The sequence below is a fragment of the Gossypium raimondii genome, chromosome 12 (assembly GCF_025698545.1).
Source record: "Gossypium raimondii isolate GPD5lz chromosome 12, ASM2569854v1, whole genome shotgun sequence".
Taxonomy (NCBI): Eukaryota; Viridiplantae; Streptophyta; class Magnoliopsida; order Malvales; family Malvaceae; genus Gossypium; species Gossypium raimondii.
The window spans coordinates 13,323,462-13,338,168 of record NC_068576.1 but is presented as its reverse complement, the minus strand read 5'-3'; the positions used below and the strand labels follow the sequence as shown (position 1 = coordinate 13,338,168).

Sequence of the window (14,707 nt, the reverse complement as noted above, 5' to 3'; positions counted from 1 at the left end):
ATGCCCCTATCTTAAAAATTTCCTATTTCACTTATCTCATGTCCATTTTTGTCCATAACTTAACCAATGGTCTAATTACCATATAAAGACCTCCAATTTAAAATTTCATAACAATTGGACACCTCTAACATGTAGAACTCAACTTTTGCACTTTTTACAAGTTAGTCCTTTTGAATAAATTGAGTGCCCAAACGTCGAAATTTTTGAATGAAATTTTCATAAAATCATTTCGTGAAATTGTAGGCCATATAAATATAGTAAAAATAATTTTTTTCTCATTGGATTTGTGGTCCCAAAACCACTGTTTCGACTATGCCAAAATCGGGATGTTATAGTACTCCTTTAGCAAATTGGACCTACAACAGTGTCTTTCCCTCCATGCTTCCTTTCCTTTTCATTCTCACCATACATTGATGGGTTGAATAAAAAATCACCATGTAATTACCAAAAGGAAAAATACCCACATTAATTTGTTCAAGTAAGCTTAATCTAACCACAAAATCATAATCATCAAGTGGTATTACCTCAATGGTTGCCTTACCGATCCACTCGCCAAGTTGGAGTTCCAATCCTTTTGCTAAATTAGATATTGAGACACTTTTCGAGTTCACCTTCTTGACTCGACACAAATCTTTCTCAATCTTGAGACCAAGTTCCCTTACCATCTTTTCGGACATGAATAAATCAGACGCACCAGTATCGACAAGTGCACTCAATCCTCTACCAGCCATAGTGATGTCCACAAACATCAACTCATTACTCACTTTGTCTTCGACACCACCTAATATTGCATTCAGATTTTCGATGTCTTGCTCAGCCTCCTTGTGCGCCTCCATGGCATTGAAGGTAACCTTTTTTGGATAGTCCTTCATCCTGTGTAGGCCTTGACAAAGAAAGCACCTCAATGGCCCATTTTTCTCCCATGGCTTGTCTTGCTTAACTTTTGGGCCTTTGCTATTGTTTTTTACTTTGTCTTTGTCTCCCTCACCATTTCCCTTGGGTTTGAATTTGGGCTTGGAAGACTCATGATTATCGGACTTTCTTCCCTCAAACTCGTAAAAATTTTCTGCCTCAACCATGGTTGCGGTAAGTTTAGTGATGCCTTAGTGACACAACTCTTACTTTGGCCACATTTTTAGTTCATCCTCGAACCAATAGAATGCTTCCTTCTTATTCAAGTTTGAGATCTGAAGTATAAAATCGCTGAACTCCTGAACATAATCTCGAATAGTGCCTTATTGTGTAAGCCGGCGCAACTTGGCCCGAGCCTCTTTCTCGGCATGCTGTGGATAAAACTACTTCTTCAACTTTTTTTGGAACTGCTCCCATATTCCAATAGTCATTCCTCCATATTTCTCATCCGTGGACCTACATTGTCACCATAAGAGAGCAATATCAGTAAAATAAATCGAAGCAGTTTTTAACTTAATGGCATCATATTCGATGCTTATCGCTTGAAAGTATTTCTCCAATTCCCATAGGAAGTTGTCCACTTCTCTCACGAACCTAGCCCTCTTAAACTTCTTAGGTTTTGGAACATCTATCTTGCATTGCTTTGGTCTCGAAGTTAGCATCCCACTTTCCAAGGCAACCTTGTAGATAGTGAGCTCCCCCTTAAGTTCAAAAATTTCCTCCTTCAAGGCCATACCCATGGCCTTAAGAGCATCATCTCTTACCGTCAGCTTGTCTGAAGTGGATCTGAGAGTCTCCCACACAAAGTCTTTAAAATCCTCCCTTATTGAGCTCAAATCCTCGATATGATGCACAGCCATCTCAAGTGTCTCCTACATGTCCCCCACGGACTCTTCGAGATTGACCACTTGATTTTCCAAGCTTGAAAGTAAGTCCCTCGATCGATTAGCCTTCCTAGCCCTTCCATGGGTCTCCATTGGTTCATTATGTTCAATAAATTCTTTCGACATCTTTCCAGCTTGGATACCAATTGTCACGGATTTAGATTTTTTGCCTTGCAATCCGTGCGACCTTAGGCAATTCCTTCGCAAAAATGCCTAAGTTTGCCTAACTCTAGATAATTGAGGATTCAATACAATTCCTCCAAGGAATCAACACAAAGTGGAAGCAATTCAAAGATGAACAAAAATGAATGAAGAACAAAGCCACAGAAAAGCTAAGAAAAAAAAGAGAAGTTTTTGAGTGAATGCTCTCAAGAATTCTTATTACTCAAGAATAAAGTGATTTACAATGAAGGGAAGAGGCCACTATTTATAGTTGAGCCTTCCCAAATTCAACGGTACAGATCAAAGAACATCAACGACTAAGATTAAAAGCTATCTACAAATTAAATCTCTAATATTATAGAATCATATCTTCTAAGATTTACATATCATATATAAGATTGCATATCTTTGAAGATTACGTTCCATATTTTCCAAGCTTTGTTAATGGACTTTCAATCCCTCCAAACACCGGGCCAGTCCGATTGGGCCAAATGACCTTGAACTTGATGGATCACACAAGTGTGCCATGGTTGCAGGCTCCAATGCGCAACCCATGACACATACACTGACTTAATTTGTTCACACAAAATATAGCTTGTACACCCGTTGTGTACCATCCTAGAAGTCTTGTTAAAATCCAAAAGGATGGGGCATGTAAACATCTTCCTTAATCACCCTATTTAAGAAGGCAATGTACTTTCATTTGTTTGTCATTGTTAGAGTGAGTATGGCCCTCGCTGTATAGTCTTTAACAACTAGCTATATGTTTCTTTAAATTCACAACCAATTGTTTAGGAGTATCCTTTTGCCACTAGCCTAACCTTGTAACATGCTATGATGCACACTTATTCAGTTTAAACATCATTTACACCCTACTACTTTCTTTTGTTGGATCTACTCCTTGAGTGTAGTATATTCGTTTGTAAGCTTGTAATTTTTTTGAATAGATTGGTTAATAAAACAATTCATTGATTACATTAATATACTTTGTATAATTATCCTCATGTGATTTTTGCATGCAAAGCAAAATATAAACAAATATTGACTTATTGGTTGTCTAATGTTTAAACTAATACTAAGCGATATTGCATGGTCAGATCGTCATATGAAAAGACTAATTTATATTAGTAGGAAAACCTAAACATGACGTTAGTTTAATCGAAAATGAGCAATCTCATTGAAAGACTAATTGTTGTCTATCAAGTCTAATTAGGGAGATATCTTGTCTTAAGAATCGAAGCGGATGACTCCCAAAAGATAGAGAAATAGATGTGACTGATTGGACTGACAGTACATCGGACTGGACCCAAGAAGAATAGATCCAAAATTTATTTATGGATTTATTCACTTGTGATATTCATAGTGTGATATACCAAAATCTTAAGTAGATGACAGACTATGTATGCGTGACTCGTATACTTTGATGTAAATAAAAGGTTGATTTCAAATAGATAAGGAATCGAAAGCTGGTGCATTGAGTATATGACATCTACAGTATGTAGTGTCATTCACAATAGTAGAATTAATAGCCTGAGACATGGGTAAATGATATCTTCTTATTGGCATTACATGGTTGATGAAAAGTAAACGTCGCCACGGATCATTCATCTTTGAGATGAATGACTTGATTACTATTTGATAGTAATTGACTTTTCATGAAGAAAAATGTAATGGTTACCATGAGGTAAAATAGGATCATATTGGGAAAATGGATTTATCCCAAACAGACTAAGAATATCCTATGAGGGTAACACACTTATGACAAGATCATTGAATGAGCACTAATCGAGTTGCTTTCGTAATGATATGTCATTGGGGAGAGCTCAGTCACGATACTATAGTGGAATGACTTTCGTGACTGAATAAGTTTATAAATTAATAGGCGAAAAGCTAAAACTTAATTATAAATCATTTGAGCATTAATTGCATATGTTCAATTGGTCCCTTCGCTAGCTCGTTGAAACCAAAAATGAATTGTATGTTGAATCAAATGAACAAAAATGGTAGAAATAGAGAAATGAGAAACATTTGGAAATGAATGTGGTGTTTTCCAAAATGAAAATGACATGGAAATGAATTTATGGTTTCCTAATTAAATAAAGTTTGAAAATGGAAATAAATCATTTGGTCATAGTTAACCCATTAAATGTAGAAATATTAAATATATTTTCTCATAGATTCTTTTATGGTAAAGTTGTCATGATTTTAACAGAATTAGAATTGAGTTGAGAAAACTATTTAATTGGGAAATTAATTAATTTAAATTAATTTGAGATGTTTATTTTGGTAAATAGAAAAAAAATCAGGTTGAATCGGATTATAAAGTAGTAGGTTAAAATTTTAAGTACTTATAATTGGACCTGATATGGAAGAGGCCCAAAAGCTCCTCATGATTAAGAGAGGAGCAACAAACCCTACTATAATTAACTAGGGTTTTTGCTACCTATACTTCTAGTTAGACTAGGAGTTCTTTTTTTAATTTGAAATAGATTTCTATGATTCAACAAGGGTTTTACTTCTTGTCCCTATAAATAGATGGCACTGGTAGGGATAAATACACAACTTTAACATATTGTTACTCTACCAAAAAATAGTGAGAGTTCATTCTCTAAGATATTGTTACTCTGCTAGTTTTATTGAGAAGAGATTTTTCTTTCATGCTGAAAGTAAAAAAAAAATTATTTCTAGTTCTGTATTTGATTCAAATCGTTCAAACCTACACTCAAAATAGCTCCTGGTACAAGAATAACGGAGAATGTCGTTCGGTTATAAGCTACGAATAACAAGGATCCATCTAGCAAAAAACACAGGTGCGATTTTGATAAAGGGTTTATTTTTATAAATATCACAAACCGATTTGGTTTTCAAAATTTTTATTTCCCGTTGTGCAAGAAAATTGTTTTCAAACCGGATGTTTTTTTCCAAAATTCTTCCTTCTAGTAGTGGTTGTAAAAACCATGTTCCTTACTTCTTTCAAGTTGTCATTTCCTTATTATAGCCTCCCTCTACTGGTTATTACTTAAAAGCTTCCATAATTGTTGGAGATTCTTGAGTCTTAAGTGTGACATCCCAACCTATAGTGAAATTGTGAAATTGAAAGAGATTTGACAGAAAATAGATTAATTTTTAGTGAAAAAGATGATTTTCATTTAACAATAAGATACATATTTATATATGTTACAACTTAACGTAAAAAGAAAGAGACCAAAATAAAATCCCTATAAATTTGCTATATACTTATAACTACACAAGATATTCTCTAACACTCCCCCTCAAGTTGGAGCATAAATATCAATCATGCCTAATTTATTACAAATATAATCAACTCAAGCTCCACTAAAAGCTTTTGTAAAGATGTATTCTAAATGTTCTCATTTTAACATAAGTTGTAGATAAGCTTTTGTTGAATCTACTTACAGACAAAATGAGAATTAACTTTGATGTGTTTGGTTCGTTCATGGAATATAAGATTAGAAGACATGTGAAGAATAGCTTGGTTATCACACCATAACTTGGCTGGCAACGATGTCTTGAAACCCATTTCTCTTAGTAGTTGATGCAACCATATGACTTCACCCACAAATTGTGCCATAACTCTAGATTCTTACTCTACACTCAATCAGATACTACATTTTGCTTCTTACTTTTCCAAGAACTTAGATTTCCTTATACAAAAACACAATATGATAGTAGATCTCCTATCATTCTTAGACATTGCCCAAATCTGCATATGAGAAGCATTCAATGTTAGCATGCCCATAGTTCTTATATAAAAGACCGTGTCTAATAGACCCCTTTAAATAACCAAGAATTCCTTCCAAAGTTGCCCAATGTTTCACCATTGGTGAGGATATTAATTGACTTACAATGCTAACAAAATATTCAACTTTCCAACTAACCTTCTATTCCTCTTAAGATCTTTAAATAAATCACCATCTTTCTTCATAAGTTGTAGATTAAGCTTTATAGGCGTGCTACATGGCTTACACCACAATTTTCCAGTTTTTGTTGATAAGAGTATATTTCCTTTGAGATAATAAAATACATTTCTTACTTCTAGTGACTTCAATACCCAAAAAAATTATTCAAATTTCCCAAGTATTTTGGTTGAAATTTAGTATGAGTAAAAGATCGCAAAGACAAAATGCCAGCCTCATCACTCACTGTAATAAAAATATCATCAATATACGCTATTAGCAAAATATACTTTCTTTTGAGTGTTTGTAGAATACCGAGTGATCATAACTACTTTTCTTTAGTCCAATTTGGCAATAGATTGTGGCAGTGTTAGATGAAATGTTACGGTCAATGTTGGCTATGTTTTCATGCCCTTTAGGATTAATGATCACAATTTTGCAAAGATTATGGTGTTTAAGATTGCACTTGAATCATTCTCCAATTTTGTTTAAAGGGAGAGGAACATTTTGATTATTGAGTCGGATTTTTGTTCAACGACTTACTTGGTGTACAAATGTGAAGTCTCGACCCTAGACATATTGGGATATTTGCTCAAAGATCGATTCACTCAAACAGGAAATAGTCTTTAGAAATATCTTACATGAAGCCAACGAGGTCATTGGTTCCTTAGCGAAAGCAAGGTGTTTCGGACAAGAGATGTTTTTAGCTTAATAGTTTTTCTTATACATTTTCAAAAAAGAAAAAAGAAAAAAGAAAAAAAGAAATTAAGGTCAAGAGAAACTAATGAAACCCTCAGAAGCATAAAAAAAGAAATTAAGGTCAAGAGAAACTAATGAAACCCTCAGAAGCATACACAAACTATTATCTAATTTCCTTCTTGAGTTGTGGATTATTTGTGATATCCAAGTTTCTAGTGTTTTGCCTTTGGTGTTTCTCTTTTTCTTTTCTTTTTTTTATTTATTTGATTTGATTGTAACTCAGTAAGATCATTTTACAAGGTGATGCATTATTTTGTTGAAGTCTTATCCTTTGGAGTTTGCTTTGTTGCTTTGTTTTGTTCAAATCTTCATGCTCCTTTAGATTTTTATTAAAAAACAAACAACTTTTAACAACAAAAAAATTTATTCAAAGATTTTATCTCTCAAGTTTAAACTCATAGAAAAATTTCCAACTTTGATCTATCTCACATTGAAATTTTGCTTGAATCTTTAAAAGAATAAAGTTTTGAAAAATCAAAGCTATCAATTAAAATATCTAAAAAGTAATTATAAATTTAAAGGGTGAGTCCCAAACTTAAATGTAGGGATGAAGTTGAAATCGGATAAATTGAGGTCATTTTATTGATCCCCAAATGCCTTTCTTTGTCTTTCTCTCTCCTTGGCCTTCTATATCCCCAACCAAAAGGAAATTCAAGACTTCATGGCTTGCACAATTATAACCTACTCTTGCGTAAAGATGGTTATTAAAGTAAGGTAGAAAATGCTAAAGCCACTAGTTTCATATCTGCATTTCAGTTCAAATACTACAAACTAAGATCATTTAAAAACAATAACATGGCTCAAACAATGCATTGCAGGGCGCTCAAGATGCGGGAATTAAAAAAAGAAAAGAAAAGATTGATATATATGGCTAACTTACACTTTCTAAAATCTACTAATTCATTCGACTTAAGAAGATTAGATATGTCAACTTCTGTAAGAATATACATGTAAGCTTTCTCAATTTGGTGGCTCTAAAAAATACTCCATAATTTACAAAATCGACCTGTTTCTAGATATGCTTCAAGGATGACAACAGGCTTCAGGAACTTCGATTAGGCATTGAAGATAGCAATCAGGTAGGGGGTTTCTAGTTCAGTTCTCCACAGCCACATGTCGGATGGTGGCTTTTTGTTGTCTCCAATGCAATGCTTGAAGCTGCTTATCAGAGAAACCTTGAAAATAATGTACAATGTTTCCTCCTTCAATGTTATCCGAAGATATGGTTTTTCTTACACTCCTGGTTGATAGATCTATTAGTGGTGCCAGAAGGGCTGGGAGGACGAGTATTTGGGCCTGAGGATGAGGGAGACAAACCAGGAGGAACTTCAAGGGTTGAACGAGGTGAATAACGTGGGGCCACTGTTAACTCGGAATGCTTGTAATGAGATCGTTGTGCAGTCTCACTGGAGAAAAAGAATAATGCATGAAGCTGAAGTGGATAGTCAAGAAAAAGGAAGTATTCGATTGAATTCAGCAGTTACAATATGCAAAATGAAAGAAAAAAGTATTAAGCTCGATGGCAAGGAAAAATGTAACTCTTACCAGTCAGGAGTCACAGTTTTTGCACTTTGCAAGCCTTGTTGCATGGGCGATTGAGCCAGTTTAAATTCAGATCGCTCTCCTGGACTAAGAGGTGCATCCTACATATATTAAACTAATTATTAAATAAACTATCATAAGCCAATGGAAACAACAGGGTAAGCATAGTTATTTACCATGACTTTTGTCCCATTAAAGGATGAGGAGCTCGATGAGGTAGCCGACTGTAGTGAGCTTTTGACAAATCGGTGCTCTAGTAGCACACTTGCAGATGGTCTCTCTGCAGGATTTCTTTGGAAACAGCATCGCAGGAAATCCCTCCCCTCAGGTGATAATGTTTCAGGTATGGGAGGGGTATCCCGCATCACTTTGAACATAGCGGCAGCCTGCATTAAAGAAGAGAACATGAAGAAGTTGGCAATGTCTCTTATTTAAAAACAAACCAGACCAAGTTATTGAACTTGTCCTTCCTTGCACATAATTACGGAACATTTAATTTTTAATGATTGCAGAGCAGAGAATATATGATCATTAGCATTATGAGAAGCACATAACCAACTTTCTTTTTCCTCATCTCATGCAACAATGGGAAGTTAAAATGGTCAAAATTTCTCCAATGCTCAGCTAATTTATTAAGTGAACTAAGATACATAATGTGCTTACCCCTTCATACTCACTCCATGGTGCTTTACCAGTGAACATTTCAATAATTGTACATCCCAAACTCCAAATATCAACAGCTAAAGCAAGCTCAGAACTATTATCTTTCTGCATCACTGCTTGCATGAGCTGCAGGGAAACGAATGATGTCAGTATGTTAAAATACAGATATCAGTTGATGATACAATTACGAGATGGTACCTCTGGTGCCATCCAGTAAGGGCTTCCCTTCAAAGATAGATCAGCTCTTTGTCCACTAAGCTGTGCAACGGAATGGATACAGAATTATTCAAGCAGAATCAGAAAAAATAATAGCTAACGAAAGACCTTGAATCAACATGACTTGGAGTAACAGTAAGTGATGAGAGGCAAATTGTGATGATGATGACAACAACATCTGCCACACCAAGCTAATCAACTCTAGTTTTCACACATAGATTTAATCTGTCTTCTTCATTTGTGCTTATGTCCATTTATATTAATCACTTCTTTTATGCTTAACTAAAATGTCCAATAAAGGACTGCAATTGGGAGGATGAATTGCAAAGAATCTTTTCCCTTAAATTATTTATTTTTGTGTGACATCAGCTGATAAAAGATCCTTTGGCTACTAATTTACATGCCTTATATGAAGCTACTAATTATTTATTTACATGTACCCAAAGAGAAGGGGAAGATATGAAACTTACATGTTTGGACATCCCAAAGTCCGCAAGCTTGACAACTCCAGATGCATCAACAAGCAAATTAGCCCCTTTAATATCCCTGAATAGAAAAGGTAAACAGCATAGGAAGCCACCAATATTTCATGCTAAAATACGAAAATAGGTTCTGTCCTCTCCTCAAACAACTAGCATTTCCATGCTTAATATTTGAGTTGGACAAAAGCAAGTAGATGTCATTCACTTTTTTTACTCTAATTGGCTGTTTTTAACCCAAAAATCAGGACACTGCTTTGTACCTGTGGATGGTCTTTGTGCTGTGCAGGTAAGCCAACCCACATAGAATATGGCGAGTGAAATTGCGAACAACAGATTCTGTTATGGCGCCACAGTGGTCACGAACATATTTATTAATTGAACCAGGATGAACATACTCCAGATATATATAGAACTTGTCTTCCACCTGCATATGGTAATTTATATTCCTTATTGGAAATTCTTAAGACAAAAGTGGAGCAAGAAGAAGAGATGAAATCCTAACATGCAACTGGAACTTACTATTTCACTACCATAATACTGCACTATATTTGGATGCTTGAGGTGGCTAAGAACCTTGATCTCCTGCAATAAAGAAAGTAGTCATGGCTTAGGAAGACATTCAAAGAAACAAACGGCATTAGGTCATCACCGCTTTTATCCTCCTAGAGTGAATAAATGTAATATTTGCAAAAGAAAAACCTGCTCTAGTTGCTTTATACACTCTGCAGATTTCGGGTCGTCTGGAAATATGTCAACTTCCTTCATTGCACATAAAGCTCCAGTTTCTCTGTCAGAAACAAGAATCTCTTTTAGTGCTCTGATAGCTAGTGCAATGGATGGCAAAGATACATAGAACTTGTATACCTGTTACTGGCAACATAAACACTTCCAAATGTCCCACGCCCAATAAGCTTGCCCTTTTGCCATCGACAATTCATTGGCAATGACTCTGGCTTATTAGCAACTTGGGGAATGGAAGCTGGTGGGGAAGCCACGGTTGCTCCTGGAGGAAGAGGTAATGGATGCACAGAGATAGGGCCATTACTTTCAGAACGCAACGATGAGATCTCAATACTCTCAAGTGACAACCTCTGATGTATTGGAGAAGGAGGTCCACTTTGGCTTCTATTCTTTCGATGAGGACTTCTATTTGGACTGTGCAGCGGAGTGTTATCAGTGGTATATGCATTGTAATCATGGAATGCTCGGGGAGGAAGCCCGGCAACATCTAATGCATTCATCTCTGGTGCAGACCAGATTTGATTGTCTGTAGGAACCATGAAATGCGGAAACACATCGGTGGCACTCATTTTTTGTAGGGTGGCTACAGGACTTCCAAACTGACTCGTTGGAGTACTGCTTATAGGAAAATGCACCATAAACTCATCATGGGAACTATCACCTTTATTCACTTCCTGTTGCAACACCCTAGAGGATGATACTGTTTCAACATTCTTTGTCGTCTTCCTCGAGTCACAACAAGCAAACACGCTGTAATAGGATAAATTAGAAAACTCTAAATTTCTTGAAAACCAGTCAAACAAGTTATCAGAAGTGCCTACAATGACTATAAATATAAAACCTAAATGAAGTACAAAACTAAATTTCAGATTGAACATCTAGATTATCAATCAAGTAGTGTTGCACTTATGAATAAATCATCCTTTAGCTCATAATTTGTTTCTAACATTAGATTATGAATCACATAGCATTGCAATTATGAAGATATCATTCGTTTCTAAAATATTCACAGAAAGAAACTAAAGACATGCAAATGATTTCGAAAATGAGAAACTATTAAGAAATTATATATATTGTTTTCAATGTATTTGAAAAATAAATTCTAACGGCATCTATTAATGCAGGAGCAGGGCCAGGCCAAGAACTTTCTAAGTAAATATTAATTTAAAAAAAAAAACAAATAAAAGACTACCTTGAAACCAAAAAAATAGATTCATCTGCTTTTTCTGAATCTCTATCCTCTAAACCTTTACTATGTCCAACTTCCTTGGGCGACGGAAACCGTTGCTCCCCGTCTCCTTCAGGAAGAGGAAGCGGAAGCGGCAATGGCACCGCCAATGCCGACGACGTTGTCTTCGAAGCCGGAGAAGTTGACAATGACGGAGTATCGCAACCAGCAGACAGCGGCGACGCCTGCGGGTCCTCCTTCTTTGGAGGTTCCTGTTCGGGGAGACGCTTAGGCTCCTTTTGCCTTCGCAGCCTAGCTCCCGAAATGCGAAGCCCCAAGTAATGGTAACGGGATTTAGGACGTTGATTCTGGTTACGCTGATTACTATTAATATTATCTTCAAAATGTTTCCTGGAAGAAGATCCGGAGGAGGCGGAACTGCTGCTGGAAGAACAAGAAGAAGAAAACGAAATGTTCTGAAGCCGACGCATGGCTAGAAATCATTCTGAAAAGAAAGAAATGATCAAATTTGAAATGAAAGAAAATTGGAGAAGAAAAGGAGAGGAAAACCTATGTTCCTTTAACAACAACACCAACAACAAAAAGGGAAGTAAAAATGAGGGGGTAACAACGTACAATGATGGTCCAAAAGGATTGGATGGCAATGGGCAATGGAGTTTTTGGTTTGGAAATTATGGAGAAATCGGTTTTTGTCTGCAACATTACGCGGTTTACAACAGAAACCCCCTTTTTTAAAAAAAAATAGGTTAATAAAGTATCTTTTCTTTTTTTCTGCACCTAGCTGATTTATTTAGCATTTGCTCATCACATTTAAAAAAAAAAAATTAATAATTAATAATCTTTATATTTACAATTTTTCCTTTTAAAAAATATATTTAGCGAAAGTAATTTTGACTTTGAAACACTTTCAAAATTCGTTATTATTGTTAATAAAAATTTTAACAATATTATTAATATTATAATATTTTTTATATTTTATTATTTTTACATGAAATATTTGAATAAAACAACTAAAAATATAATGACTAACAATTCAACTTAAACCTAAAAAATTAAATATAAACATTTTAATATTTCACCTATAACTCAATTATTAAATTTTTATAAATATAATTTTATTATCATGTTTTTCTTTCACACACAGAGTCCACATGACAAAATTTAATGTATATTATATATATATATATATACTTATTTTAAATATTTTATTGAATTGGTGCCATGAGTCAATCGAGTATCAATTCAGTTATAAAATAATTAAAATGTATACTTATATACAAACTGTTATATTTTTATGAGAATATTTTTATTTTTTATATAATAATTCAATAAAATTAATCATAATGAAATAAGTACCAGACATTATAAATAATTAATCTTATCATTGTAACTAAAGTATAATTAATTTTTATTTTTATTTTTATTTTTTAATAAATATATTTATTACATAATTTTAAAAAAAAATTATTTACTTTATGAGGGGATTTATTTGTTGAGGTGGGATTTTGTTATTCTGTGATAAGAGGGTTTGGTTGTCGAATTAGTTAAAGTCGGGAGGGTTTGGTTCTGTCCACAGAAAGGTTTTTGTGGTTTTATAGTTCAGATCAATCTTTATAACAAATAACCAAAAGAAAAAAATCATTAGTTTGTATTATCCAAAAGAAAAAAAGGTTGGTATAGTTATTGAAAAGGATATACTATATTCACGGTTGACTTGGGCAAACCTGAAAACTCACTTTATTAATTAAACTAATAATTTTAATTTCTTATTATTAACTTGAAATAAAAATGTTGTTATTATTATTGAATATATATCGACCTCAATTCAAAAAAAATTGTTCAAGGTTGGCTCATTTGTTAGATAGGTTTATATATAGGATCATCATCGTGAATACCATCGATAGGGTGAAATAGAGTTTTTTATTATTTCAAATATACTAGTTTAGATGTTTATTTAATAAACTAATCGATGTATTGAATTTGTTATATCAAACTTTATTTAATAATATGTTTTGAAATAATAAATTAAAATATTTTTGATTAAAAGTTAAAATTAAATAAAATTAGTAAAATAATTTTTCAAATGAAGTCTAAGAGATAAAATTTTGAACCTATTTTAGAAAACTTTTGAATTAACTTTTAAATTAAGTTAAAATGATTTCAATCAAGTTAGAAATTTTCAATCAAAGTTAAATTGTTTTTAAAACAAGTCAGTATAGCTCGAAGCCAAAAAGTACCAATACTTTTTGGTTAAGTATCGATAGTTTCCAAAATATTGATTCTCTTTCAAAAATTGGTACCAAATTGACATTCTGTTTTTCAATCAATTCAGCTAAGTATCGATACTTTTCATATGGTATCGATAAAAGTCCACTAGTATCTGTAACATCCCAAAAATAGGGGGTTAGTAGAATCAAGGTTGGAAATTGAGAGAGAGTGGCTATGCCCTAATTTTTTGAGATTATCTATGCATTTTTAAGAAATAAATGATGTATTGGTTTGTTGGTTAAATGTTAGTGAAATGTTCCTTGAAACCCAAGTTCAAGTCCATTCTCTCTCACCATTTTTATTATTTTGCAAATTTTGCCTTAAATCCTAGTATGTGACATGCCTTGTTTTTTTTAAATAAATATTTCAAAATTATATTAAGAATGAGTCATTGGTTTGATGGTTAAACATTAATGAATTTATTCTTGAGGTCCTAACTTCAATTCCTTTCTGATGTAAATAATTTAATTTTTTGACAAAAACCCCTTATTTTAATGTGTGGGCCATCCAAGCCTAGTTAACCTAGGTATAAATATTAAAATTTCACTAATAACCAGCCTTTAATCCTCCTCTTTATTTCCATAGTCGTTCCTCTCCTTCTCTTTGATTTTAATTTTTTTTCCTTTCCTCCATTGTTATCGTCGCCTACACCTAGTTATACCATCTTTTTTTTTTCCTTTTTGCTACAAAATTTGTTAACATATTCTCCACCATATTGCTATCATTTTTTCCTCATTAAAATCAACCCCAAATCTAAAATATTGTACTCCAAGATCGATCCCGAACATTGCCAAGAAAGTCTCGTTGTCGTTTCTCTCGACTAGCTTGGGTAAGGTTTCTTTTCTCTTCAATTTCTTGATTAATTTTTTTCAATTAAAAACCTAAATTTCCAAATCATGAATTTAGGGGATTTTAAATGATTTCAAAGGCATTTTTCTAGATTTTAATGAGATCTCAAACCGTTTTAAATTT

The 14,707-nt window shown here is 33.7% G+C and overlaps 1 protein-coding gene across 1 annotated transcript; it reads right to left on the bottom strand.

Annotated features, from left to right (window-relative positions):
• Positions 1-7,468: 7,468 nt before the first annotated feature.
• Positions 7,469-12,183, bottom strand: LOC105763346 (mitogen-activated protein kinase kinase kinase 5). The gene is made up of 12 exons (XM_012581546.2): positions 12,083-12,183; positions 11,471-11,951; positions 10,402-11,028; positions 10,237-10,324; positions 10,057-10,119; positions 9,798-9,961; positions 9,526-9,601; positions 9,038-9,097; positions 8,840-8,965; positions 8,353-8,562; positions 8,180-8,277; positions 7,469-8,040 (listed from the first exon to the last, which is right to left on the bottom strand). Exons 2-12 carry the CDS (start codon positions 11,935-11,937, stop codon positions 7,845-7,847), a joined length of 2,175 nt encoding a protein of 724 aa, XP_012437000.1. The 5' UTR covers positions 11,938-11,951; positions 12,083-12,183; the 3' UTR covers positions 7,469-7,844.
• Between the last annotated feature and the right edge of the window lie 2,524 nt (positions 12,184-14,707).